The 24,187-nt window shown below is 37.2% G+C and overlaps 1 protein-coding gene across 3 annotated transcripts in view; it reads right to left on the bottom strand.

Moving 5' to 3' along the window:
* Positions 1-15,305: 15,305 nt before the first annotated feature.
* Positions 15,306-24,187, bottom strand: part of AUH (AU RNA binding methylglutaconyl-CoA hydratase) — a 111,613-nt gene continuing 102,731 nt past the window's right edge. For all 3 annotated transcript variants that reach the window (XM_063319454.1, XM_063319453.1, XM_063319452.1), the window contains 4 exons: positions 20,957-21,144; positions 19,208-19,258; positions 17,329-17,376; positions 15,306-16,506 (listed from right to left, as the gene is read on the bottom strand). In XM_063319454.1, the coding sequence (XP_063175524.1) occupies positions 16,429-16,506; positions 17,329-17,376; positions 19,208-19,258; positions 20,957-21,144 (365 nt within the window). In that variant the 3' untranslated portion in view covers positions 15,306-16,428. The remainder of the gene's footprint in view (positions 16,507-17,328; positions 17,377-19,207; positions 19,259-20,956; positions 21,145-24,187) is intronic.

Raw genomic sequence — 24,187 nt, 5'->3', positions numbered from 1 at the left:
CTTTGCAGAGAACCCTTTGTATCTCATATTTCATCACCCATTAGGATACTGAGAAATAGGCCCCATTCTATACAAGAATTAGGCCTAAGTATGTATCAAACCCAATATTTTTCAAATCCTAAACTGAAGCAAATTCTGAGACAAAAAAACTACTATGCACACACATTACAATCCTCAGAACAAAAAAAACGCTCCGCCCTTGTCTGTCCATGAAGGCATCTGAACCCTTACAGGATTGTGTTGAATGTTGCACTCCAGAATAACATAAAACTTTCTTGGTCTAGCTGGTTAGACACCTTGCTCAGGCCCAGGCCCAGGCCCCGGCCCCAGTCTTAAAACACAGAAACAGGCGTTTCTCCTATCTGCCCTGGAAGGGGACAAGTCTAACACATGTATGTCAATACGCACCTACTCCACTCATTGGGTCACGCTGATATAAACTTTCTTTTTCAGGACAGCTAGAGCTGATATGGGTTTTACCCTGGATGTGGGAAAATCGGAAGTCACCCCCTCTTTTCTTGAAGAGGTGTAACTCTTCATTTCACAGGAAAGCATCCTGGGTACCTCAGTCTAGAGGGGCGAATCTTCAAAACTGCTGGAATTGCACTACTGACCAGCAAATTACTGAGGTGGATGCACGGCATGCATGAACGCACGTAGAAAAGAGAGCCTCCACAGGCAGGAAACTGGGGCACCCATCTGAGGGTGAGGACACCTCCATTTTGATCACCAGATGAAGTACAGAAGCGATCACATGAGCAAAAACAAGAACACAGGTCTACCTCTTACCAGTCTTGAAAACCAAACCAAACCAAAACTTTACATGCTGAAAAATACCTCTAACGCAGAAGGCTGTAGGCAGTAGCCCAACAATTGTAATATTGCCTCACAGCAAGAAGCAAATGTGGATTTGAACAGAGGAGACAGATAACTGAATTAATTTGTCTCAGAAGTCAGCAATCCACTTGCTATCTAAAGAATGCAGAAGTTTAACACCAGTGTATAGATTCCACTCGAGACCCAAACATCTGCTGTCTACCAAAGCCATCCTCTGAATGTGAGCTGTCCTCTGACCAGGGCTATGACAGTCTTTCATAAAGCTGCTTCCCCTTCAAAAGAGGCACTTTCCCCTCAAGTTAAGTGGTCCACATCACCCCAATAAGCTCATTATAATCAACCGTGCTAGTATTTTCTGCTTAGCTCCTGACATTTTTGTCTGTTGAAACTCCTCTGACCTTGGGGCTGTATCCCACGGATCCTGCTTTAATCCACCCCTACATTTTTCCATAATGAGACTCCTATACACCATATACACCATATACAAACACACACACAGACAAGGTTTTAAATAATTAGTAATTTTCCCTTAAGGGTAAAAATGTTCTGTAATAGTATTTCTTTTTATTATGAAATAATGTAAATGATCTTGGTGTGGTATTTTGTAATACGACTGTGTATGCAATCAAGGCTGTAGGGTTCAGATGGCTTACATGCACCTGGAGATACTGACACATGCTGGAGACTTGGAGCTGTTGAAAAGCACTTACATGTCCCTGTGCATGTATATACACATGCGCATAAATACACAAACAAAATGACATACCTATAATCTGCCTACATCCTTTTACAGAAAAATACTACGTACAATAAGGTTTGTGTAGTTTAATTTCTGCTCATTTCCTGTTCTCTTCAAATGAAGATCCCTTTGTAAACCTAAAAAAAGAAAATTTGTGCCTCTTTTTAGGGAGGTAGATATGATCTCCTGCCAAGACGTGCAAACCCTGTTAACTTCAGTGAGTGAGTGTTTGGGTCAGTGCAACTCAGTAGTCTCAACTTTGATTTCAATTCTTTTCCTCAGCTTTCAATTTAGTTTTGCTAAGGAAAATGTAGAAACTTGCCTATATTCACGTTTGCCAAGCAAATCCTACTGCCAAGAACATAAGAATTTATTTGTTCAGTGACTTTTTTCCTTATTCTCCTTTAAGGTCATCATTGGGTTAAGGTGATGTGAATGACATAACATTCGCATGAAAAACAGTTTCTCACTTTGTCTTCCTCTTTCTTTAAATCCAAAAATTACAGTGGCTGACTTTGCATAACCAAAAGTTTATCTCAAAATCACCATGGACTGTGTGGTTGTGTGTAGAGAAGTTAACCATCAGTGGAGTTAAACATCAGACTGCTGGCTGCCTCAGCACAAGCATCACGGTAAATCACATGCCTGTCCTGGCAGAAGCAGGCATTTTTTCACACTTCCCATCGTCCCACAGATTCTTTCATCTTGCTATCTTGTGGGATAGCAAAACTGTGTAGGAAAGGTAGGTTTTTAATATTCACCAAAAAGTTGGTGTGAGAAGGGAAGTAATCTGTTATTGTAGGGAAAAGACAACAGAAAGATAAATGCTTGGGTGATAAGGAAGATGACAAGAAGGTTCAGAATCAGTCTTGCTTGGAAAATAATACTGGGATAATGGGAACAGTGGTCAAAAAAAGTCAAGCCTGTGCAAAGCTAAAAGTTGGAGGAGGAGAAGGGTTCTGTTGAAACAAAATTTTATTAGTTCACCACTCTAAGAACTTCAGAAATTAGACTGTTTCCATATGGTTTCCTTTTTTTGCTCCAACTCCCAGTTTGCCTCACTGCGTCCTGGGGTGCTGTACAGGGCCAGACCCGGGACAGACCACTGTGCGGTTCCACTGCATGAACAAACACACAGATGTGACTGGCACAGTTATACATCTGAAACACGGAACGACAAACTGACAGCAAAGTATCTGTATGTATACCATACCAGACATGACCATTCCTTGAAACAGTCTGCAATCTATGGCACTTTCATGACCCTGGCACACTTTACCTATATCACACGTGTAAAATCTACCTGTCCTTGTAGCAAGCAACAACAGGCTCCTGTGGGAGGATCTCACGCTACATTGTACACTCAGTGTTGGTCAGGTGGATCTGACAGCTAAAGCTGCAGGTCGAGGCACAGAGTTCAGGGTCTTTGGCACACAGGAGGTAAACGTACTCTTCAGTACATTACAACAGAAGATGTGTCTGAGTTTCCTCTACCACCTTTCCTTTACATGACAGCTTGCATGCTCTAGAGCTTGTCTCCAGGCATACTTCAGTCAATTTGGTTTCACGCCCAACTGATTCTACCTCAGAGTGCAATGCTGCCAACACTACTGAAAATGTATTTATAGAGAGACAGTTTTTCAAACTGAGCATTGCAAGTGAAGTTCAGGGGGTTTGAAGGAAGGCCTGCTCTGGAGCATATGCTGAACCCTCTGGTACGAAGTGCCATGCTGATTGCTGTAAGAGTGTAACTTACATGTGAATTGAAAGACCAAACTGCGGAGCCTAAATTACCTCTAGAGTCAATGGGAAGGGGCTGATGCTGCCAGCAGGCATGATTTAGCACACTTAAATCTATCTAGGCACCTCCAGCTAGGAAGTAAGTATGCGCTACACTTAATTAGTAAAATGGCACCTCCAGCTAGGAAATAAGTATGCGCTACACTTAATTAGTAAAATAAAGTCTTGTTTTGGGGAGTTATTGATCTTGCCAATATCCACCAAACAATGGCGATTCTTAATACTTCACAGGATTTGAACCTAAGGAGCTGTACCTCAGATAGACAAATGCTGACAGACAAAATGTTTTGCACTGAGACCATTAAAATGAAATCCGTACCTTACAGATCTGGTTTTAGTTCAGCCTTCTGCATCCATCATTCTAGGACATGTCCACATGCTATAGAGGTAACAAATACCACTTTCTTTTACCTGAACCCTTACATGTAGTCCTTATGCCAACAGCTACGCCAGAATAATCTAATACTGAAAATACCGTCTGTTAGTCTGTTGTTATGTCAATCACCTGTAGGTGCACAGGGAATCCAAAAGACTTTTTCCTTTCTCATTCAGTAATTCTGTCAAACCACACGTTTAATGCAAGAATTTATTTTAAAGTAAACGTTAAGAACCCTATTTGACTAAGATGCATTACAAGTATTTTTTTTCTCGGATGAATAACTCTCACTCTCATTTTCGTTTTCATAATTACAGAAAATGGGTTGGGTTTTAATATCTGTTCCAGCAGAGCTGAAGATGTTGATTTCAGACTCATTCAGACTTTAAAGTCTAATTCATGCAGTTGATCCACAACATTAACAGGAGTGCAGGTCTCATCAATTTGATAAAGTGTCTTTATAATAACAGATGGTAATTTGTTGATACTTAAAGCTTTAAACGGACTCTGTTACAAAACCACTTAAAATGCTTTAACAAAAAAAAAAAAAAAACAAAACAACAAACACCCCCCCTCAAAGTGTTCAGATACTTTAACCCAAAAGAAATTGCTGACAGATTTGTTTCAGCCCAGCACAGTAAAGAGCTGACAACATATTTTTGCTGGATATGGTAACTTGGGTCTATTTTTAGGACTTCTTTTTTTTTTTTAAAGTATACCAAAATAGCAGTGGGCTTAAAAATCACCATCTGCTTCTAGCAATGAAACAATTCTCTGAAGAATAGATAATAGGCATAAAAAGCCCACCCCCAACTCTTACATTCTCCACAGCAAGACTGAAAGTCACAATTACTAATTTCTTGTAAGCACTGTTTATTTCATAAAACAATACAGCAGGGTCATAACATCCCTGTAAGTGTTTAATATACCTATTTATCAGTCATTAATTCACCAGCGTAAACTGTTTACATTTCAGTTGAGAATGACTGACTGGCAAGAGCTATTGCTATTGCTTTTATGACATAGAATAGCCTAAAGCTGCTGACATTTAGAGCACAATGCAGACTTTCCCCCTTTCTTACTTTAACTTGGATTTAGTTAAGGTGGGAAAGAATTCTGATTTGTCGGGAATGATTTATTTTTTTTAAATGCCCATTACAGATATTCTGCAATTAGGATTTGTAAATGCGTATAAAGAAATCTGAGCTGGTTTGCGTCCAGCTAGTTTGGATACTGATAACAATGAATCACTTATGTCAGTTCAAGACGGCCCAGGACCTGGACAGTTGCTTGTTGGCTGAAGCCTGTCACCACAGTTTCTCAATCCTCCATGGAGTTTACGCCTCTGACAGCCAGAACGACTGACTGCAGAAGACAAAACCCAGCCCTGCAGATATCCCCTATGCTCTACCCGTGCATCAATAGCCTTAGGAAACACAGTGATACTTGTACTATCAGTCAGTCCTCACCCTGGTATCTTTTGAACACTTACACAATGTAAATTGCGCTTGCAAGAGGTAGAGGAGGAGGATCCATTAGTGTTCTATAAGTGGCTTGATGGAAGACAAAGGCTCAAGCTAATGTCCCCTTCCTACCTTCCTCCTAGAGAAACAATTGCCTAACTTGGTCAACACACTTTCTCTTTGAGGGCTCCTGCCACAAACAGCACATACCCGTGGTTAGATACCACACCCACCCGCTCCTCAGCAGGGGGATGCCTGGGCAGTAGGAGCAGGGACTGCATGGAAAGATGGGCAGAGGGTGGCAAAGGCCAAAGATGGGGAGAAGACACGTTTCACCAGTATAAGCGCTGGTGGGACTGTGTTTGCTTGTTCTGTGATTTTAGTAAAGATGACATTTTGAAGCGTAGTAATTTCAGTTTAAAACGTTTCAAGGTTTTGAACTACAGAACAGCAGTTATGATTTTCAACATGATTTTCAAGAAAGGCACTGTGAGGGGTTTCTTTTTATGCCATGATACCCCATGAAAAAACAGTCTTTTTCAGACATTAAGATCAAATCTTGTAAAGATAGAGAACAAGATAAACCACAGCAAGATAAGCATAAGACTTATAAGCAATGAGCAATTTTACAGAATGAAGCAGCTTTGGAAGTAGTAGTATTTAACAAGGAGATGCCCATAGTTCACATTTATACTTAGGAGATCAGAATTTTTGTGAAAACTAATTGTCTAACATTTAAAAGACCTGCTAGTGACCACTGCAGCAACAACATGTAGGCTGATTTTCACATTTTGACAAAAAGAGAGCAGAAAAATTATGGGGAATCATAGGCTTGTTGGCCTACTCTGTTCTGTCAAGGACAAGACTTCATAGTAATGTGAAAGAATCATCTACCTCTAGTAAAAAATCATGAAATCATTTATTCATGAGGGAAATTTTTTCTTTTTTTTTTTTTCTGAGTCAGTAGTCAATAACTACACCAAGAAAGGAAAAAAAAAGTAATTAAGGGAAGTGGTGGGTTTGACAACTCTGGTGTTCTCTAGACCTTTTCAAAGGGGACTCTCTTCACTGAAGAGCAGTTGCAGGAAAAAAAGAAAGAACAGACTATGAATAGCCCAGATTCCTAGTGATCTCACTGGGAATTACACATTTATTTGGAAGGCTTTAAAGGAATACGGTTACAGACAAGACCTGATCCAAATGCCATTATGTAAATGGAAAAAAATAATTGTTGTCTTAAAAGGAAATTGAATTAGCTGAATAAGCCCAGTTAATGAGATACTAGTAAATGTACAGAACTGCAGGGGAAGTGATCAAGGAGAGATGCTATTTTGGGTTGTTTTGGTTTTTTTCTTCTTATTAAATACTTATCTAGGCTGCAGTTCACTCAGATTTATTGTTGTAAGACTCTTCATCCTACTGACTACATCTATCTGAAGTGGCATTCAGATCCAATGGCAAGGCAAGTTGCAACTGACTTAATGTCATCCTTAATGAATGAACGGAAATGGGGCATATCACAGATTCTAAATGTGCAATTAGTGTCTAAGGGTGAGCAAAGAGAGCTATGTAACCTGCACGTGATCTGTTGGGTATTCCAGGCAACATATTCCTTTCTTCGCGATAATATATGGTTATTGCTGTTACTAAGGATATTGCTTGGTTTGAAACAAATGCTTCATAATTCCTCTTTTTTTTACAGTCTGGATGCTTTTGTGATTTGTTTGATCTCACTAAACCTGCTTTTGCTAGTGCATGGAATCACCTAAACAGACCCCAAATCTGCAAAACGATCTCACAAACAGGTCCTCCCACCGCTGCTAAGCAATACTTAGGTCAACTGGGCTCGTACTGTACACACACGTCCTAGTACCTGAACTTAACCCCAGGGCAAAAGATGAACCTTTTGTGCTGCAAGGTTCTGAAAACTCTCAGCTTTTGCTGGACTCATAATAAGTTCAAGGCACTCAGCAACTGAGTTTGCACAGCAGAACCTTTCTAGCAGCGTATCACAGACATGAGATTTTTATTTCTTCTCTCAAGTTATAGGTACATGTAGAGGACTGCAAGTAGTGCAAATTCCAAGAGAGGAACAGATCCATTTTGATCTGCTAGTTTTATTGAAAATTAATAAATCCAGGCCATGTATAAACTATCTAGTCATATCCTGTAAAGGTTTAAACAGTGAAACCACAAGGGAAAATAAACTAAAGTCTCTTCCCTTTTTATCTTAAAAGTGTCTGAAATGAATTGGTTGCTAAAGAAACCTGATATAATTGTGACAGAGTGTTTTGAAACCCTTAGTGGAGTTCATCTGAAACCTCAGCATAACAAGTGGCCTCTTATCTGCGTACTATTCCAGGAAGAAATGCATGGCATTTCGTCATCACAGCTGAAAGACTAGCTGGCTCTGCACGTAGGCTAAGTGAGAATAAGAGCCCTCAGCTATAATGAGGGCACGCTGGTAGCTAATGCTTAGTCAGAGGCCGTTTCCTTTAGCCTTTGCTACTGCTTGTAGGAGTTGGAATGCAGGAAAAGGCAAAAATTAAAGAGAACATACTGAAGGTCAATGTGTACCTTCTCTAGTTGTTCTCAATGAAGATTATTTCTGAAGAAATTGCACACACGCATTAACTTGGCGACATCCTAAACCATCCCCTTTTATAATAAGGATTTTAAGTTGTTTTATTTAATGTGACTGTGAGCAGGATTACTTACAGGAGAGAGAATCATAAAAAGCAGATGTCATTTTTTTTTAGTCTGACATTTAAAGGCAAATTAGTAAGCGACACTTTAATACAGTTATTTCCTTGTGAAAACTGATCTTGAATTTCCAAACAGGCAAAACAACTTTCTCCATAACAAAGCTGTTGAAACACAGATAACTGGTAGCAATTGACATTACTTCAAAACCAAGGATGAAGCTTCATATGTGGAGGAATATGGTGAGGAACATTTATTTTTATAGGCTTTTCCTCTTATGTACATCCTTAAGATGATAACACCAGTGATGCACTGTCATCATGCTTTTTAACACAAGAATCTGCAAAATCTGAACATGGAATGATCAATCAATAGCATACAAAAATATTAAATGTGAATGTGTAGCAACGTTCGGACTGTAAGTTTGCAAGCTGCTTCATTTGGGACCCCATTTTGCTTTCTTACTCTGCCTGCAGAAAAAACTGTCAATTATTGGGACTTTACTCTGCTATAACCACATTGATTTAAGCACACAACTGTATGCACTATAATACTTAACACACTGGACTGAGTCATTTTACACACATGCAGTTGCTGGTCTAAATAAGGGCTAGATTTGACTTGTTCTATTTAACTCACTGGCTGAACACTGAAAATAGTTGGCACAGATTTTTCTCAGGAAATTCAAACTTACACAAGCAGAGGAAAAACATTGCGAATGAGATGCTGCTGTGTGCAAAAATTCATCTTGGGTAAAACTTTAAACCCTAAAAATAAATCTTGTTTTCAGTTCTTACAAATAGGCTTTTCTATTCAACTCTGAAGGTTTAAAGCAGTTGTTAATCATGTACTGTACACAGTACTAAGCAGAAAAGTGTTCAGTTATTTCTGAAACACGTTATTTTGAGGCTATATTTGAATCTTCCATATTTATGTGATGAGAGTTATGTCACAAAGTTAATCATTCCCAGGATGCTAGCATTCAGGGTAATGAAAAACTTCTTGTGCAAGCAGTCATTAATCAGTGAGTATAACATTGCATAATGCTTTCTGAAGCATGTGTTATGTGATCAGAGTACAAGGCTGCATAATACAGCAAAGTGTTTATGCCATATGCTGACCTTTTCTAAAGCAGAAATGGAGCCATGTGATGCGCTGCTCCTGCCAGCAGTTGCTTATTGCCAATAATTAAGTTTGATGATATGAAGAAACACAAACTTGTATTGCTTTAGAGTTCTAAAAGGAAGAAGCTTTGAAGTTTTTGGCACTGTAAAGCACAAAGATGGCCAACTTGGCTTGGATATACTACCGTTGTCCATTACAGGCACCACCTATCAAAACTGGAATCAAGTGCCCTGCTCAAGTGGTTACTGGCATTTGTGTAAAGGAAAACATGTGCATCGTTACTGGACTGCTCTATTATCCATAAGAGCATAAAGGTCACAGGAGCAAAGCAGCCAAAAGCATGCTTGGTACCTCAAATCTCAGAACATCATAACATTTGATGTTCTTGTGCAATAGTGCTAGTAAGCAGCTATTACTTAATCTCCTACTAGTATTACACAAAAGTATACTTGCGAAATATTTCAGATAAATATGCTGTAATTATATGAAATATAAAAACACATATAGGACAAAATGTTTTTGTAACTCTAAACACACATACCTGTGGAAATGTGGTTTTAATGAGCTATTTTAACAATGGAAACAATGCTTTAAAAGCTTCCATGAACAATCTTAAAACTATGTGCTGGAAGCAGAGTGGACATATGGACATACATTTTTTATATTATGCATATACACACACACAGCGTGATCAAAAGTTTGCCCTGTACACAGGTACTTTGTACTCCTCTGTTGGCAGAATCAGGCTGCAGAGCTGGAATAACCAGCTTCGTACAACTGCTTTAGCACAGCCAACCAGACTGGTAATGTAGCTATGCCACGGCTGCTCCCACACCACCTCCTCCCTGACTTGCTAGGGTTTCCGTCTACTTCACTGATGACAGCCTGACTACTCTGGGAAGCTGGTACAGAAAGGGGTAGCCAGGCTCCATAAGTATTACCACCTGTTAAGAGCAACTTAATTCCATCATGGGATCTATGATATGTCACCAGTAGCTACTCTGATTTCTGATATCCCTCGATTACTTTAAGGAAGTATTTTCAAGCTTAACTAATAATCCTAAAGAGTAATGCAGCCTAGAAGCACAATCACAAATGCACACAACTAAGACTACAAGTATGTGGGGACTTAGGTGTGCAAGTACAAAATTTGGATTCTCAAAATTTCTGCTGAGATTTTTCTTCAGGAAATCGCAGTCCTGATGATATTAGGCAATGGTAATTAGACAGTGCTGTGTCTAAGGCCCTTCAGGATTTATAAATTAAACCTTCCATACCTAAGGAGTCAGACTCAGTAGGCATCTTCACACCTGGCAGACAGGACTCCATGCAGTACAAAGGAGATACTGGGGACACGAGAAAAGCAAACAGGATTCTCTTTCTTGCTACAGCATCTATTTTAAAAACAGGGTGATACTCGCTACACGAGGGACCGCAAAACAGGCCTTCCCTTTCTAAACGGTCATTCATTATTTCTACATCTTAATAAATTAACTTGTAGGATAAGCAGTTAAAGTAGAAAAGTTTCATCAGAAGAGACTGAGAGCATACAGTGACCAGACTACTCTTGTAGAAGGGTTTGGTTCAGGTCAATTAAGTGAAAGTAGAGAGCAGAAACTGAGTTGCTCTGGTATTTCATGAGTTCTTCAACTACCAAGCAGTTAGATAGATCGAGGGGCTGCATCATATCCTCTTTTTCAAAAAAGGAATGGCTTCAGATAAGATTTGGAAAAAAAGGGTAAGAACCCAAAATGGAGAATGGAATTTTGTTCCGCACAAAGTGGAAAAAACACAGGTCTGTGTGTTCATTTATGAACTGGTAACAGGCGTAACCCTTCTCATTATGCCATTGTTGCGGTTCCTACCTCATTTTGTAAGTTATACAGATAGTCTAGGAATCACGTCTGTATGTTATGATCTCTACTAGTCATTAGGGTACAGAACTCATTGCTGCAACCAAACAAAACAGAAAAATACACTTTGTGGAGCTGCTCATGAAGATATTAGAAATGACTGTGCTGAAGTGGACTGTGACTTAAACACGCAGCCTGAAGACACCCTACAAACCACCTCTCCTACCCATCCTTCCTAAACTCACTGCTTCTAAGAAGTGTGCTCTCTCGCTCTCTCCTCCTCTCACCACTACTTGGACAAGGAGGCTGACCAAAGATGACAAGTAGAGGACAACATGAACCACAGACTGAACCCTGAGTGGCCGCTAGCTGGGGATACTTACATGTATTTACAAAAACAGTTCAGGTACAGACCATCTTTGAAGACAACAGCCCCAGCAGTATAGACTTATTACACAAAAGATGCAGAGTCAAACTCTTTCCACGCAAGCATACATACATATTATTAACATTTATATGTAATGAAAACACAACCTTCACAACTCTATCCTTACAATTAAAATTTTAAACTTTGTCTTTCTAAGCTGAAAGAAAGAGACACATTTTTTAAGAATTTGTACAACTGGCATCAGATTTTTCAACATGCTAGAAAGAATTGAGCCAAAGATGATATCACAAAGTCCCTTATGCTTAAGGGAAAATGTTAAATCAATTAGCAGTTGCTAGAATAAAGAAGCAACAGTTTTATGTATGTTCCTTAAAAAAATAACAAACTTTTCATGTTCTTCTGAAAGTGGTTATATTATGCAAGAAGAAAACTGCAACATATTCTCATCTCTTTAATGTTACAAAAGCTTTATTAGCATACACTTCAGAAATTATAATCAAAGAGTAGCAGTCACTAGCCAGAACACTGAAGAGTTTATAAACATACATGTACAGACTATGCCTTAGAGGGTTAATGTAGCATTTTAAACTCAAGTATTGCAATACGACTTAGCTTTGACACAGAACGTTCACACCCTCTGCAATAAATTCTTTTAACATGCTTCATATTTCTTCCCATGTGAATGAGTGTCCTTGGAAGAATTATCTACTAGATAAAATTTGAAGATGAAATCTAAGTCTAGACTTATTTAAGGGGGGTGGAGACTGATCTTATAATTTACAACAGTTGTTGATTAATGAACTGCTCATGATTGCTGTAGGCCTGTCCAAACTGCAGAACTAAATGATTCTATAGGACTGGGAGGAATGTGCTACCTGGATGCCACACCTTTGCTGAAATTTAGAACTCACTTTGACTTCTGCTACTTTTATTCTAGCCTTGAACTACCAGATGTGCATGACCAGATATACAGGAACATACGCGTGTGCCCTCACTACTTGACTGCTGCTTCTGCGGCACAATTTCTGTTACAGAACTTCCACGTTTTACGTGTGGCCACTTGTAGCAGTCATGGTACATGCTGTGTGGGGTTCAAGTTTTTTGCTAGTGGTGTTCTTGCACAAACAAATGTGAAACATCCTGGAGTAGACTAGTACTGTAACACCCTGAGCAGGTTTGGTCTCGTCTGACAGTCTGAAGAATTTTATTTATATGTACACATATGAATATGCACATACACATGCATATGCATGCATATGACATGTTAGTGTACACACATATATATTATAATGCATAGTGAATAAATTGCATAAACACAGGACATTCTGCATAACCAAGGAAACTTCTATTCAACTCTGTTCCAAGGTTGAAAGTGAACATGAATTAAATCTATAATAAAAAAGGCATGTTACCTAATCTTTGAGGATAACATGACCATTTCTGATTATGCCTTTCAAAAAACCTTCAGGAAAATTTTAAAAACTTTCCTAACTTTGCTTAAATAATATCAGTGTTCTTGAAGTGAAAACAACCCATACAAATTCTTAAAAGTATTCCCTGCACCCTGGTGTCCAAGGTCCAGAGAAAACAAAAGTCAACAGAAAAAAAAGGCACAAACAGAAAAACTAGCCCCTGTAATCCCTCAAAATACACAAGAGGAATTTAATTACCTTTAGCTGAACACATCTCTCCCTTTGGTTTATCTGTTTGCAATTATTCTCCTTTTTCTCATTTTTGGAGATAGTTGTCTTTCTAAAAGTGTGCAAAAAAAAGGACATCTTAAAATAACCACATCATGATGATCATTATTACACCTTGAGAACACTGACTATATCAGCCTCACTAGACAATGAAGACCTATGGCTTTTCAGTAGTGTCATTACATGCATGAACAAGGCCAAAATCCCACAAATGAGACATGAAAGCACATCTTGTTCAATGTACACCACACACAATACCAATGGTTTTCAATTATATCTTTTAAAATTTTAAATAGATCCTTTGTCTAATCTGAGCAGACACCTCTTCAGAGATTTGTTTGCATGGAAAAGCAATGAAACAAAAACTAAGTTGGTGATAAATTCAGACATTTTGATTACTCTTTTCACTTTTCATTTACAAGTTGGTTTTGCTATGTGAAGTGACACTTGTATCAAACCCCTTTAATCCCTAAGTATCTCAAAACCAGATTCCAAGGAGTGTGATATTCTGCCCTCCTGTATTAGAGAGACCAGTTATTTTTTGTTCTGTTCAACAAATCTGATTATGGTTAAATGAATCAAGCAGCAATGACTGAGGAAAATATGAAACAGCTGCAAATGATACATCCTGATGTTTACTATTCTGAATGCAGCTGGTTAAAAGCAGTTCTAGAAAAGCACTGATATGAACCTTAGAGTAGGACTATGAGTAATTGCACGTAGACTGACAGGATTTCAACAACGATTTGGCACAAATGACTCCGCAAATCTCATAGAAATGTTCCATAGAACAACATCCTCCAAGTGCTCTTAACTGTATCATTACACAACCTTAGAATAAATAAAACACCCTATTTCTTCATAGCAGGTGAGATACTCAAAAGCACTGAACTGACTTAAGCCATTCAGACAATTCTGAAAACTTTTTCCAGAAATTTAGTAAAACTAGTAAGAATGTGAGTTACTTCAATAATGTTGAAGAGAAAACACAAATACTTTCATAGGTTAAAGGCTAAAACGATACGTGTTATATAGTCACATATTAATTTCTGCATGAATGTGAGAATTTCTAGGCAATTCAGTAAGCTCAACTTGCATCGTTGAGAAGTAATGAGCTAAAGGTAACAGGCCTACCTGTACTACAACTTTTCAATATCCAACTCAGTGGAGAAGTGCAGAACAGCTCACTATCCACTTGAGTTCAGCAGGAGCAGGAGAAAAAGCTGCTTTTGCCTAGGGACCATGAGATAATCTTTCAGGAAACCAGCAGGGACCAGGGCTCACTCACCCATGAGGTATTGTGGAGAAAAGCACGGCTTTACCAGGGACTGAAAGAGCTGAACCTAAGCACTTGAAGGATGATTTGCCAGATGCTAACTTCCGGAAGGAAAAGTCAGCCTTTATAAGAGCACTTCTGTTACAAATCACCCTCTTGTGGAAGCAGAATTCCAATATCGCTATAATCACTAGCACTGAAGCCATCATAACACGTCACTTAATAAGAGAGACAGTAAGTGATTAACACATCTTTTGGTAAAATATTGTTCCTTTAGAATTATTTCAACATCACTAGAAAGTACCTTTAAAAATTGTCCTATTAGTACTCACTTTGCAATAATATTCAAACTGTTGACTTCAAAGACGGGACTCAAATTGCTATGATATGACAGTATCTTCTCCTGAGAAAAGGAATGGAGAGACCACTGTGACAGCAAAATTATTTTCTGAGATCAAAACTCCTAGTTAAAGGCACGAATCTACTCAGTCTTATGTCACAGTATTTAAAGTTATTAGATTTTTTTAAATAGACATTCCCAGAAGCTACTTAATCAGCGCTTGTTAGGAAAACAGAGGCAGCTCAATAACAAGACTGTATATCAAAGTTATGAAACAGAAACCTGTCAGCAAAGACTTAATATTTTTTCTCTTATTAACATAATTATTTCCTACTCAGTAAAAATGAAAATGACATGTTAGCATTTCAAAAACACGAGAAAATGACCCTCTAGGCTTTATATGACTATCAAAACAAGCACTGGTACTTTATTTGCAAATTATCGTGCATGAAATGGTCGACTCAGCAAGTTTACCAGTCAACAAAGTTTGTGCTCTACCAGTTATAATCAATTTACATGTAATGATATGTCTAAATATGAATTCAAATGAGTTCTTGTCATTCCATGTTGATCAGCTGCTTTATCATCATAGATACGGACAGTGACCATAATTAATACTGCCGAAACAGCAGAGCATGCACAAGTTTCGTGAGCCAATGGTAACCAAACACGAAAAAATTTGTTTTCATAGAAAAAGACAGCCTCTGACTGCTAAATCATGTTTATTTTCCAGTCAAGTTAACAAAAATACTTTCTAAGAGATTATTTCCAGGCATTTGCTGTATATGCCGTGTCCTCAGCAAATATACAATATGAATCAGAACAGTTTTCTCACCTTATAAACCTACTGGATTTCTCTTTTAATGTACGAAAAGAACCCTGAGGCTGCCACAGAATAAAGAACATTTCAGTATCACCCCTGTTGTATAGAAATATACATTATGAGGACCTTCAAAAGGAATATTCTGGAGATTAAGAGAATTCTAGTTTCTTTAATAGCACATTAGCCGCATCGCTGCACAACAATCTTTAATACAATCTTCAAAAATTTAAAATAACTGAAGCAAGTGAAATTAAGTTCCTTCACAGCAGACAGTGCTGATCAGATGATATGTTGAAAGAATGCAAGGCAAAGTCAGGTTTAACATACAAGAGTTCATAATTAAAGGCTGGCCTCGGAAATGTCTTCATTTAATACAATTAAATGAATATAATGGCAGTGACTTCATCAAAAGGATGCCATTATATGCTAAAGTTAATTTCATTTTACTTAGAATAGTGTAAGTCAGATAAATAAAGCTTAACATTTTCCAAACAGTAATCCTTTTCATTTTTCTTAGCTTTATTAATAATGTACATATTCAGGTAGAATACTCAAATATAATTTTTACTGATATACAGAATCATCTTAATGTATATTTGGTACAATTTCTTATTTTTGGTGTTCAGTAGTCACATTTGTTTTGATAAAATGATACAGCAGATTTATACTTAACATCACACATAGGTTTTGTCTATATAAAGAATTTACAGAGCTTTTTCATTTGTGGAATGGTATGTTTCATACATGTGAAATTCTGAAAATGTTGCATGAACTTGTGACCTTGCCAATACACAGATCAACCTTCAGAAACTGCGATGAACATGAATTAACACACATTTCTATCTGGGCCCAGTACAAGTATGGACACATTGAAAATGTTTTAACATCAGTATGATTTGCTTTTACTTTGGTGGTTGTGATATTCCAGGTGCGGATATAAAGTGCACCTTAATGGTCCTCATAGCAGTATTTTATCCCCTTGTATTTTAAAGGCATCAGCTTCTTTTATTCTCCCTTGTAGCGAGGAGGTCTCTTCTCCTTAAATGCAAGAAGACCTTCGATTCTGTCTTTTGTTGGAATAGTCTGCAATGAGCAGGATAACAATTCATTATTGACACCAAAAACAATACCAAGAAAAATATTTTCAACCAAATCCTAGTTCTTCACTTCACTGAAAATGCAACATATAATACAACATAAAATGAAAAATAAAATGTCTAGTCAGATACAGGAACGTACCAGACACTTCAATGGCACAATATAGGGCTGAGAAACAATTTGGGAGAAGGAGGAATATCTTTTTTCCAAACAGATGACTCTGAGAAACTCTCTAGGGTTTGTTTTTGAGTTTTTGGTGGTCTTTTTTTTGGTGGTGGGGGGAGTGTAGGTTATTAATCAGATCAACATATGTTTTAAATAAGCATCTTGTGCCATTGCTTCTACTTCCATGATCAAAAACTTGTCTCAAAGTCCAAGAACATGGAAACTCAAATACATCATTCCCATGCTTAGCTGGTAAAGAGGTTTGTTTCGGTTTTCTGTTGGTTAGAGGCACATGTTAGTGAAGTGCCCTTCAAGTTATCTCACATTAAACCAAAACAAAGCAAAAGCAAGGCAGTTCTTGGACTAGATGCATGGCCAGTATGACTGGCTAGGTATAGGGCTGGTAATGCTTCACTACCTTCACCCTAACAATCTTGGCAGGGATATTTTTTTTGTTAAACTATACCTGCTTCCTTAAATTCCTTGCAAAAACAGAGAAAGTAGAAGGAAGGCCTAAATATAATGGCAAAATATTTGTAGAAGAAATCACACAACAATTTCTAGTTGAATTTCTGCATGTTCTACAATAGGCACCAACAAAGCCTGTTTTCTGGGGTTTCTCATACAATCATAGCTACATACCTGAGCGTAACAAGCTTCTTCAATTGCTAAACCTGTTACTAAGTCAACCTGAAGAAAAGAATACAATATTTTTAATAAGCATATTTTTGTGGTTTTATTATATATTATTTCCTGACAGCTAACTTAAATACTGTGTTTCTATATTCCACATACTAGAACACTTCTGCAAAGTTCTTCTACATTACCTTAACATAGAAATGCTAAACTGCCATGTGGTTATAGTGGTTAGTATTTCTGTAACGATTTCCTTATTTGGTGATACAATTAGTATGTAATACACTGTCAAAACAATGTATGTTCTTCACTACAAATCAGCTAAAAACCATTAGCTACTTGCACGTTTGTAATAATTTCATTTACTATAGGGGAAAAGATTTAACATACTGCATGATTATTTAAAAAATTGTTCTGAAACAAGTTATCTTCAAAATGCCATATAAGAACATGATGCCATGTCACAAAACAAACATAAATTCAAGTTTACAGGGATTTAAGATAAAAAAGAAGCCAATGGCCATCCTGCATCATCACCTAGTGTTAATGACATTTTTTTCTTTATGAACTGGTCTGAACAGCTGAAAAGGCTGATTTTTCCCCTCACTAAGGCTGAATTTTCCCCTCACTACTTCTCCACCTGTCTTAAGCATCAGCTGCTTCAGAACCTACCAGCGCTCCACATGGCCACTGAAAGGCCTGTGGCTAGGCACCACAAAACATTTGTCACAGGGAGATAAGCTATAGGATAGATTACCAAAGGAAGCCATGAAATCTCTGTCATGGAAGGTTTATAACAACAGCTTGAATGAACATTTGGCTTCATTGGTTTTGATACAGTAGATCTTGTCTTGGGGCCTCAAGATTGAACTAGGTGATCATTCATAGTCCTTCTAACCCTACTGTCCCTAATTCTATAAACATCATGATTTTGACGTTTCAGTCCACTATACCTGGCAGATAGATAATTTAGATTGCAGCATTTTGAACCACTGAAATAAATCTTGAATTCTATCATTACTTGCTGTGGAAGCCTAACCAACATAATCTTTGCACAATAGCATATAAGTTTGGTTCTCAGGCCAAAGCTTACTGGTGGTATGGTCTGTCGAACTCAGTTATATCACTGGTTGCTTTTGAGACTTTACGAAAAAAAGGACCATTCTTATATTCATCTTCTTGGATTCAGATGTTGCATGTGGTGTGATCCCCTTTCCCTTGTGCCGTGTTAAGCTATGAGGTGTCCTGGTGCAGAGCTTATGCATGGGCTTCACTTTAAATATGAACAGTCCTGCTGAGCTCAGCAAGATGATTCACAAGCCTAAAGTAAAACACATGTCCAAATGTGTTCAGGGTTGGATTTTAACAAGCTTTAGAGTGAGGTCAATATTGTCAAGAAGGAGTGACCATCAGAATCAAATGTGAAATCAGATTCCAGATATAATTTTAACACTAACCTCTATTAAACTATTAAAAATAAATAACATGCGTTTTGGCCTTTAACTTTATTAGTCACTAAACACTGAGAGCACTGACAGACTTGACAGAGTAAAACTTTGAGGTTTTTTACCACTCCAGCATTTGAAATACAACCTGTTCATAGTAGCTTGTGTTTACTTTCTAGTATTAATAAAGAGCAGAATGCATTACTCCTGGAGAGACATGATGTTACTAAGCCTCGTTATGGAAATCAGTATCAACTCTAGTCTCAGGAGTCTGAGATATAAAAAAATGGCATTTCATATTTTAAGAAGTTTTGACCAAATAGATTTTGGAAGACTACACACTGAGAAACTAAAAACAGTTCTAGAAAAAAGAAATCACCACAGTAGACCTGTTGCCAGCCTGACTTCTGCTTACTTTTATGGAAAGTACAAATCCTTACCTCCATACCCTGATTGATGGCCAGTTTTGCAACTCTCATTGCTACTGGTCCCTAAAATGAAAGAAAATGTTTTTTTAGATATTATCAAAATCAATAAGATTATGCAGTGAAGAGTCTGCACATCAATGTTCTTGTATTGGGACCTTCTAGACTTTGGACTTTTATTAAATTTATGGTAAATAGGTCAAATATCCTAAATTACATCACTATAGTAGACGGGCGCTTTCAAACCGATAGTTTCAATATTGAGAAAAAGTGAAAGTATACTGTTTTCAAAAGAACCTGAGTAAAGCTGTGGTTTTCGTTTATGTTTTAAAGGTGCTGACCATGCCCACTTTTGTCAAGCTTCTTCAGTTCCCTTCACACAAGGCTCAGAACAGCCACCTTAAGAGACTTCTTTATAGGCCTTTGCAAGGTCAATCCTATGTCCCTGTTTTCACACAATGGAGACACATGAAAAGATGTGATAATGAAATTAAATTAACTGATGCAGCTTCAAACCTAAAATACGCTACAGCAAAGCCTGCACTGGTCAAGTGATGACACTCTTCCATAAGGGGCTGAGGACCCCAGTGAGCAGAGGGGATTTCCACCCTCTTCCTCCAATATGCTGCAGAACAGTGAGATACCTTTGGGAATTGTCTCAGTCCTGTGCCTGTGCATCAGCACCAGCACCTGAATCTTCAGATGTTGCTTTAGAGAAGTGGTCTGGTGCTTTGGGAGAAGCCAAATGCGTTTGAGCTGGTTCCAATTCAAAGTTGTAACTATAAATCAACTTTCAGAATCACTGTATGTTAAAGTACTGTATTTTTCATGTTTGTCTTCCTATGAGGGTGTTCAAGACATAAATAACCAATGTTAAATGCTATATTTAATCTGTAACATTTTCCATTTTCAATGAAAAATTTTAGCTGTTACACTTGTGATCTAATAAAGTGGTTTAGTAATTATTTTCTTCTTCTGCCTTCTATTAATTTGCAACCTGGGACCCTTCACTTGAAAAACAGATTTAGTAAAAGCTCTAAACTCACATTCCTACTCTAAGCAAACAGCTTGCAGTCTATGGCAACAGGGAAACAGGTAGCTGTCAGCTAAAACAAAGACTCCTGTAAGGGTCATACTTAAACATCTTACTAAAATTTTCAAGTTCTGAAGCACAGAACTCAGCAAATCCTATTTAAATTCTTTTGTGAAAGACAGAGATAGGATATCACTTAGAATGAATGATAACAAGAGCATGATTCCTTCATCAAGCTTACACACAAAGCATAGAAAGCAAACTTTCCCCTAGTAAGTGGTTTTTGCTTTAATACTGAAATTACATTTAGCTTTATGTTTTCAAAATAGGACTTACACTGAGATATATCCACTTTCATATGGACTTGTTTACCTCGCTTCTGAAATACTCAACAGCAACAAAATAATCTATTGAGATAATTGCTCTACTAAAAAAAACCAAACAACCCTTACACTATTTTTTTTGTTTAAAACTTGAAAGCCAAAATATGCAATACAAACACAGACCGTATCACCATGATACAAGGATTGACAGAGGTTTTTTGCTTCAGTATGCATTACCAAATAACACCACTCAACGCACGAGAGAGAAAACTTCTGATTGCTCTCCACATAACTAGAATGGCTTTTTAATACATAAATTCATGTCAGTTTTTCTTAATACAGCTGGTTCTTCTTCAGTTTTAATGTTTGGTAAAATCTAAAATCTAAAATAAAAATATTTTTTTTTACCTGAGGTAAAAACTCTCTTGCCAGAGCTAATGCTCTTCTGTAAGCAGCATCCCCTGCTTCATTCTGTTCTACCACATGGCTAATCAATCCTATTGATTTTGCTTCCTCACCATCTACAATACGGGCAGAGAAGATTAGTTCTTTTGCCAAAGAGACTCCAATTGTGCGAGGTAATCTCTGTGTGCCCCCTAAAGTTTGGAAAAACAGAAAATGCAAGTATTAGTCTCCCATCCACTTATACCACAAATGTAGATGCCTTGTTCAGTTCAAATACTTCTCATTTTTAATTCCATAAACAATTATATGAACATACAGAAATTAAACTACCATATAAAGGCATTCTTAAATGCCTTCTTCAGTTTGGAAACTACATCTAAAATGAAATCAATTGCTCTGTTTCTTAGAAAGACATGTTAGTAACTGAAAAGAGGTAATATTAACGGAGATCGTTTGATTACAGACAAGTTACTTATTCATATCAGCCAAAACCTGAAGCAAAACTACTTGCCAGTAAATACCATATCCAAAAACTCTCATTCTTTTTAACAATCTGTTTTTATGGTATTAATCACCACAATATGAACACTTTTGAAGAACTATACTCAAAAAGACTATATACTCTAACAATATTGTAGTCCATACTAAAATTTGCATATGTTAGGGACAATAAAAATTTATACGTAAACTAAACTAAAACCACTAGACAAGGTCTTCAAAAAGCCATGGTTTTGTCTCTTTTGTTGAAATCTTAAAGCTTCATTACAAAAACTAGGGAAGGATAATGGCAGGTGTGGAACAAGAGAGAAAAGGCACATAACTTTAGTTAGCTTTTCTTAATAGGTTAAAAACTTATTTGGCAGATCAGCATTTCCAGAAGGTCAATAAGCAGTAACTACATTAACCAGACACATGAAGATTGCTTAGTTGGACTAACAGTTAACTTTCCAGAACTGACAAACAACGAGAATGTGGGAATAATCATTATCAAAACTGAAGAAGCAGACTCAAATCACAGAAGCAGATGGTTGTATGAAGTAAAATAGTGGAAACGGCCTTTACCTAGGAGAAAGGATTTTGAAAATATATAAGGTCTACCATTTTGGCATGGATTTCAAACAAATATTCAATTTATATAGACAGTCTGTAAGCAAAAATTTCTTTCCAAATAGCTATTTCTGCAAGAGCATGGTAATATATTAAAATATAAATAGATGTATTTATGCAAGAGGAATATTTATAGGAGGTGTTCAAAGGGAGATGGTACAACACTGGATAAATATGTGTTCAACTAATATAAAACAGATTAATTTCCACCAGGTAATGGTGGACTAAGCCAGTATTTTATTGAAGCCATTCACTTCTCTTACTGATGTTTCATACTTTAAATACATCTCTGAGACGAGTAAACTGACTCGAAACAAAAAGTTTTTGTAATTCAATGATTCAGCTTTCAACTATTGTTTTTTTATGAATCACCAGCTTCAGTACTACTGTATTCCTTTACATAAAACCAGACCTGCCTTTGCACACATCATCAAAATTTCATACAGAATTTCATACAAAAATGCAGAAGGTTTGGGAGATTTCTGCCTCATGCCTTTCTAGAATATTAAAAAATCATGATCTATAACAAAAACTGAGATACGTTTTCTGGACTGAAACTGGAGGAATTAAAAAAATGCTTGCAGTCATAGCAGTTAAAACAAAATTTGTCAAACAACATTAGTAAATGCAAGTAATGTGATATTCTCTGTGGTCCTACCGCTCTGAGAGGATTTCAGCAAGAAAGGTCCTTGCCCTTGTCCTAATGGTGAACGGCAAAGGCAACAGCAAGAGGAACTCCTGTTCAATAAATTCTGCTAATTCTGCTAGTTGTACAGCTAAGCCAGTGATAGTGCTAGGGGGAAAATTTTGTTAACAGCATAATTTTGAGAAAGCCCCTACTTTAGGGCAATTTTATGAAAGGGGCTAGGGGGAGGGAAGACTAAAACAAAACCCCTTGTAAAATACTATAAAGCCTGATGCCTAAGCCTTCCGGTTACCCTTGGCTGCCTCACTGGTGAGATTCACAGAGAATGAGTAAAGCTGCAGCTATCAACCTTTATATCAAAACTACACGCCATAAAAATGTAAGCTGTGTTTTCAAGAAGCTTGTCACCATCACCACAAACATTTATTGGCTTTTTTGTTTTAAATACTGAATATGTCTCTTAATTTCTCACCCAAAGAAGCTGTCACACCCCAATCAATGTCTATCCTTATACACATTTTAAGTGTACATAAGAACACAGCAATTGTCTACCCTGATTCTCTTTAAGAATAGTTTAGTCATAAATCATCCCTTTCACCATAGTAATGGAATCTAGAAAAGCATCAGGTTTGGCTTTTGATTAAAGAAAACTATTTGTCCAAATCATAAGACCTGAAACCATATGAGGCTGAATTTACTGACTCCTCATCTTCTGCTTCTTCCTTGCTTGCTATGCCTACTATTTCTTTCTACTTAATTATCTCCCCTTCCTTTACTGTTTTATCTCTTCTATTACTGCTTTTACCAGGAAATGTTGAAAACAAAATTCAATTGAGCAACAATATTTCATAACTTTGACCAAACAATGGATATGTTTAAGCATGAAATAGTGTTTATAGATGAAAAAAGTGTTCTTGCCAATGTCTTACACAATAATGATTAAAGAGCAAAAAAAGCAGACTATAGTCTATGTTGTTTGGCTGCCTCCTACACTGCAAATCCAAGTAGAGGAGCACATTCTTTGATTAATATTCACAGAACAGAAGCCAATAGTTCAGTGCATCAATCATATATATTCAGTAGTAGGAATAAGATATATGCACACACAAAAGCAGTAAGACCCAATTAATCAAATGCAAAAATCACACCAAAATATATCCAACACACCAAAGTTACATCCGTTTATGAAGAAAAGAGAGAGAGTACGCTGCAGATAGATGTTCTGTTTTGGTAATACACAAAGAACATATAATGCCTGCCAACTACAATCAGAGCTAAAGGAAGTAACACCCAGTCTTCAAAGACATTACTTAACTAAGGCATTTCATCTAAATGTAGAGCAGAATTTGATGGAAGAATAGTTGTTTCATCTTCACAAATTTAATGACATGTTATTTCAAGGACTAGTGATCTGGTATTACTCACTGTGTTGATAAAAGTATTTGACATACAGTTGCAATGTAAATGCGTTCTTATCTGAG

This window comes from Chroicocephalus ridibundus, chromosome Z (genome assembly GCF_963924245.1).
Source record: "Chroicocephalus ridibundus chromosome Z, bChrRid1.1, whole genome shotgun sequence".
Classification (NCBI taxonomy): domain Eukaryota; kingdom Metazoa; phylum Chordata; class Aves; order Charadriiformes; family Laridae; genus Chroicocephalus; species Chroicocephalus ridibundus.
Note: the sequence above shows the minus strand (reverse complement) of the source record. Positions and strands in the feature narration are given on the sequence as shown.